The 5,738-nt window shown below is 42.3% G+C and overlaps 1 protein-coding gene across 4 annotated transcripts in view; it reads left to right on the plus strand.

Annotated features, from left to right (window-relative positions):
* MAPK9 (mitogen-activated protein kinase 9) overlaps window positions 1-4,453 on the plus strand; it is a 36,454-nt gene extending 32,001 nt beyond the window's left edge. For 3 of the 4 annotated variants that reach the window (XM_006923242.3, XM_025040624.1, XM_015598113.2), the window contains one exon: window positions 1,320-4,453. In XM_006923242.3, coding sequence (XP_006923304.1) covers window positions 1,320-1,462 — 143 coding nt within the window. In that variant the 3' untranslated portion in view covers window positions 1,463-4,453. Of the gene's footprint in view, window positions 1-1,314 lie in introns of all 4 variants that reach the window. The other variant, XM_006923243.3, reaches the window with a different exon arrangement.
* Window positions 4,454-5,738: the final 1,285 nt, after the last annotated feature.

The raw sequence follows: 5,738 nt of genomic DNA on the forward strand, positions 1-5,738 counted from the left end.
ATTCAGCTTCTAAATGGCAGCAGTGTGTTCAGTGCCAGCTCGACTAGCACTGGATTTGAAAACTCCTGGTGTGAACTAGTCTCCTGTTTTGGTTTGTCCTTGGGGTGCCAGCTAACATATTACTGAGGTCCCAGGCAGGGAACTAGCCTCGTTATAAACATTCGCGTTTCATCCTCACAACACTTGCTGTCAGCTCCATTTATAGAAGAGGAAACGGAATTTAAAGCCTTTTCAATGTGTGTGAGCCTCTTTGTACCGGCCCCACCCAGTTAAGAAAGAAAATTAATGTGAATCTAGGTAAAATGGAATTTGGTTTTCTTTGGAGAAAATTGTTCATGCAGTTGTCCCATTTTTCTCCTTGACCTACTTTGTGGTCGAAGCCTGACTAACAACAAAGTAATCGTCTGATCATTAGAGATACAACATGTGGTGTTGACTTGAGTCTGTGGGATACTACCCATTTACCAAATGAAACTCTTCAGTTATATTTTTTTTCTCCACTGCCAGTGGAAAGTGTGCATGCACACGCAGAAGTGCAGACTGCACTGCTTGCTGCTTATCCCTGAATTTTATATTCAATATGACATGTGTCAAGCGTCTAGAGGTTATATTACTTCAGCACGAGTTTCAGTGTTTTTTGTTGACTAAGCACAAATTTAAGACTGCAAGCACCTTTGAGCACCTGGACATTTTAGTTTTGCTCAAACCAGACTAAAATATGGGTAGTAGGAAATAGGATAGTTTCATTTGCCTTAAAATGCCAGTTTGGGGGATTTCTAAAACAAAAATAAAATGAACAAAAGGCCACTGTATAGTTTTCCTTTTTTGTTTACAGTCCTTATTTTAAAAAGTTTTTATTGCAACAGAATTCTTCAAAGTTCAATGCTTTTTTCCTTGGACTGAGTGTTTATGATTAGAATTGAAATGTCTGATGATACTTGAATCCTATTTGGGCTTAAGCCTTTTGAGATACTGACAATTTTAGGATAAATTAAGCAATTTCCTTTTAATATCTTTTTTAAACCAGGAGGTATTTTTAAGTAGTTACCATGATTATACATAAATACATATATGATGTTTAGCCACTGGGGAGAAAAGGAGAGTGTTGTAGGGAGAGACAGTGGGATGTTTGGGATTCTGGGCCTAAAGAAAAACTCCAGGAAAAGTGCAAAATGTACTGTTGACTAACTTCTTATCTATGCTAATAGGATAGGAAAGTACTACGGACAGAGCGGGGAGTGGCCTGAAGTCTCACTGCTTGGGTGTGCAGCGTCTCGTGCGTGCCTCAGGTTTCATGATGTGTGGTTCTCTTAGCACAGATGCAGCAGTGAGCAGCCACGCCACTCCTTCTCAGTCGTCATCTATCAATGACATTTCATCCATGTCCACTGAGCAGACGCTGGCCTCAGACACAGACAGCAGTCTCGACGCCTCGACGGGACCCCTTGAAGGTTGTCGATGATGAGTTAGAAATAGCAAGTTTTTATCAGGGAGGAAGTCTTGCCTCCATGGGCCTGAAATGCTCGGGAGTTGACAGAACCAAATAGAAAAACTCCATGTTCTGCATGTAAGAAACACGATGCCTTGCCCCTGCTCAGTCCTAATAGGGTTGCCTGCATAGATTATAAAATGATGCAGGTTGTATCTGAAGGAAAAAAGTGCAAACCACGCTTTTAGAGATTGTGTTCAAGGTCATTTCAGGTGAGCAATTAGAATGGATGGGTTTTTTTTAAATTGTGCAGTAATTGTAGTGACAATTTCTCATCCTCAGTAACTGTTGGGACTTATATGCATGTGACCACAAATGCTTGCTCCGACTTGCCATCTAGCACTTTGGAAATCAGTATTTAAATGCCAAATAGTCTTCCAGGTAGTGCTGCTTCTAGAATTATCTCTTAATCCTCTTAAGTACTTTGGTGTCTATCCAGAAAAAAATAGATTTATGTGTAGTAATTGGCCACCATCATATTATCATCTTACCTTCTTTTATGGTATGATTTATTCTATCTTTTGTATTTCAGAAGGAATATAATTAAATCTATTTAATAAATAAAAAATAGAACTTTTTTAAACTTTGTCATGTTTGGGGCTGAGAATTATCCCTGCTAAAGCCAGGACACTTACATGCACATTTGTTCTCTTCAAATCATCTTAATCTGGGATGGTTGTACATTCAGTTTTATTGCATGGTAAAATTTTAAGTTTCGTTTTGTGCTGCTTAAAACATGTAAACCTTTAAAATCCGATCTACCTTAACTCCTTTTTTTCCTGGTCTTCTAGACTTATTATTAATTTAAAATGCTACTTAGAAATTCACTTTCTATATTAGCCACCTAACAGTTCATTTCAGTAATCTGATGGCAGATAGATCCTTGAATCCATTTCGTGCTGTTAGAGTAGAATTGTACGAAATGATCACAGGAGTGATCGCAGGCACAGACTGGACCAAGTGCCCACTCTGGCCCAGGCGAGGCTGGGTCTGTTTTGATCTTCCGCCCTTCAAGGTATTTGTGACTTCACAGGCAGTGTTTCCCTTGCCAACACAAAGTTCTTACTCAATTTTCTCTCTTTACTGAGAGAAACCACGTGAATCCCTTTTGGTCTTCTTTAGGAAGCAAGGCTGATTGTGAACACCTGCTTCTTGTGGTTTTCCACTTTGGGGAGGCGTCTCCTTTTCCTCAGGGAAATCCGTGAATGTTCGGGTAAAACTCAGAGGGATGTGGAAGAAACGCCTGAAAGAGTAGTGATTAACTATTGACTATTTCCTGATTTAAAACTGCTCACCTGAAATTGATACTTTCAGACTCTTCGATGTAGAAATTATTCAAAATTCACTGAGATACTCTGTATTGAAGTGTCACTGAAGAAGTGGGGTTACTACGGTCACAGTTTGGCTTCCTGTGCTAATAGTGCTTTTCCCTTGTGCTTATTCTGTTCCAGGTTCATATCTTGTGTTTAATTGTTTTGGAAGCTGTTGGGTCAACAGTCTATAGAATTGTTCTGAGGAGGAATTTTGATAAGAAAGTTTATTATAAATATTATCTACAATATATGATTCTCTCTGCACCAGTTGTATCTCATTGGTTGGTCTTATCCCTGGAAAGTGGGACCTTTGATGAGCAAAATTAATGTTGAAATAATAAATAGTTTAATATTGTAAGGTTTAGATACATTTAAGGGCAAGATGGAAACACTGACTTGGACTGAAGTAGAAACGCCTGTTGTAGGACTTGGGGCAGTTTCATTTGGGGCGGCCTGATGGTGTAGTGAGCAGTTATCACAATGCATGAAAAAGCATCTTAAATCTACATTCTCTAAACATTCTTTAAATCTATCTTTAAAAAGAAAAACAAAGGGGAGAGTTTTAAAATGCATTATCTACCCTAGGCTCATGTAAACGTGGCACAGGGTGCTGAGGGCACATCAAGGTCCCACTTACCAGGCGCTATTAGTAGTGCAGCCAGGAGCCCACAAGTTGGCCACCTGCTCACTCATTCCTCCCTGCATTCACAGAGGAGCCCGCATACGTGTGGGCGGATTTCCTGCCAGGACCGCCTTCCATCAGGTAGTGGCCAGTGCGCCTAGGGCTGCAGGCACAGAGCTCCATGGGAATACCTGGCCCTCCCCAGGGCGCCCTCCCAGACGAGGCGTGCTGGTCCTGGTGCCAGGCACGTGGTTCTGAACTGGTCATGATGGACGAATGCTGAGGTGGATGAGAACTGAAAATGTGCTCAATTTTTCATCTTCTCTATTTTATTTTTGTAATTTATATTGTACACGACCCTGGACGTAACTATTTTGGACACATATTTTTATAAACCAGGTAATTTATTAGCCTGGAATTTGGACTAGGTTTATTTTGTTTGTTGGCTTCGTTTTCGGTCAAAACGGAAATGACTTCCTCCCTTGTGTGGGGTCTTGATTTCAAGTACAGGTTCCAGAGAGCAGACAGAATCTGTCCGAGTAGGAGAGCGTTCTAGAAGCACATGCTGCTCAGTGCTGATCAGCTATGGTCCTGGAGTCCCGAGCACAGCTCTGTCATTATCTTTGGGACGCAAAACTCCGAGCAGCAGGGCTGAAAGGAGAAACCCCTGGGGGCCCATCGCTGGTCGCTGACAGCCACGGTCCCTACTAAAAGGCTGAGTGCAATGCTGGATTCATACAGATTTGTCGCTGTCCTGCGCACGGTGGTAAGGGTGAGGCCGTCAGGTTGATTGGTATTTAAAGCCTCCGGCATTTCACACTGGTAGTGAATACAGATTGCATATTCAGAAGTAACATTGCCTAATGTTTTATAATAAAATCTATTATGTGTGTTTTGATTGGTGAAAATAATACAGATACATTTTAAAAGAGAAGTATAGAGCATGTCCAATTCTTGTGTGTTTTTAAGTGACGATTGACTGTATATTTGTACATCGCCATCTCTGATTACAGATTTAACATGAACACAGGTGGATTGTTGGCGTGTCATCATTTCAGTCAATAATAGCAAATGTCTTCAAATTGAAAGGCAAAACATTTCTGTTAGATCTCTTACTGAAAATATTCTGCAAATTCCTGAATCTATGTTTTGAAAATCATGCAGTACAAAATCAACTATTCAGAGTCTTGGTGTCGTTGTTTCTCACAAGGTGTGGCCTGGAGACCCCACCAGTCGCCCTGTCCTGGTTTTACCTAAAGGCCCGCCCAATGCCCGTGTGCTTGTGGAGCGTGCATAGGCTGAGCCCTTGGCCTTCACACTGGGTTTTGAGGCACTTTAGGACATTGGCTACTTAAAACCACAGGAGTAGAAGGGTCCTTAATGTCTCACTTCCTTTCCTTTGCTTAAAAGGGCTAGAGTCTTTCAAGATGGATGAGTATCAGCCTTTTTTGTAAAGGTCTCTGGAGAAGGGAAACATCTCTTGATATTGGTCTGGGCTCCACTTCTCTGTCTTTCCCTTTCCCATTCTCAATGTGAACAGTGCTGAAATACTTTTTATTTATCGACTCAACTGGTACATGTAGGTGGGTGGGGGTTTCTGGTGGGGAGACAGGTAATATTTCATGATAACCGGATATGGCTACTTGGGTGAATTTGAGCATAAGATACCGTTGACAATAAGGCAGTTCTTTGATGTGTTTTGTTCTTAGTCAGGAAAGATGGTAACTAAGTCAGTAATAACGGTGACAGAGTGACCAGTCACATCACCTCGAGGCCTTATGTGACCATGATTTAAGAGAGATGCCCCTGTCATGGCCTTTGGGAACTTGTCATTTGCTGTCCCTTCAAGGCCTGGGGCTGCACGCTCCTTCACAGTTTGAAAGGTCAAGGCTTTGGGGCCCAGGGTCCTTGTGAGCAAAGGTGTTTGCACCCATCCTTCCTCTGTCTTGGCGCTTTAGAGTTGGGCAGAAATCAGAATCAGTTCTCCAACCTCCCACCCCACACAACAACCCGGAGGCTGCAGCTGCCAGATCAGGAAGGGCTGAGGTCTGCCCTGAGTACAGATCTCACTCTTCTTTGGTCACAAACACCTTTGAGATGCTGATGAGAACTGTGACCCTCTCCCAAGATAAATGCCATGAGCACCAAACATTGCCAACCTTTCTGAAGAATCCTGGACCCTGATAGATGCCTTGTGAGAGCGCCTTTCTAGAAGCAGCTCTTAGATGCTTATGTTCTTAGCAGAAAACAGAGCCTGCGGGGGCGGGGGGGGAGCGGTGGTTCTGGGGCCTTTTCACTCTCACTAGCTCTGACA

Source organism: Pteropus alecto, unplaced genomic scaffold (genome assembly GCF_000325575.1).
Source record: "Pteropus alecto unplaced genomic scaffold, ASM32557v1 scaffold78, whole genome shotgun sequence".
Classification (NCBI taxonomy): Eukaryota; Metazoa; Chordata; class Mammalia; order Chiroptera; family Pteropodidae; genus Pteropus; species Pteropus alecto.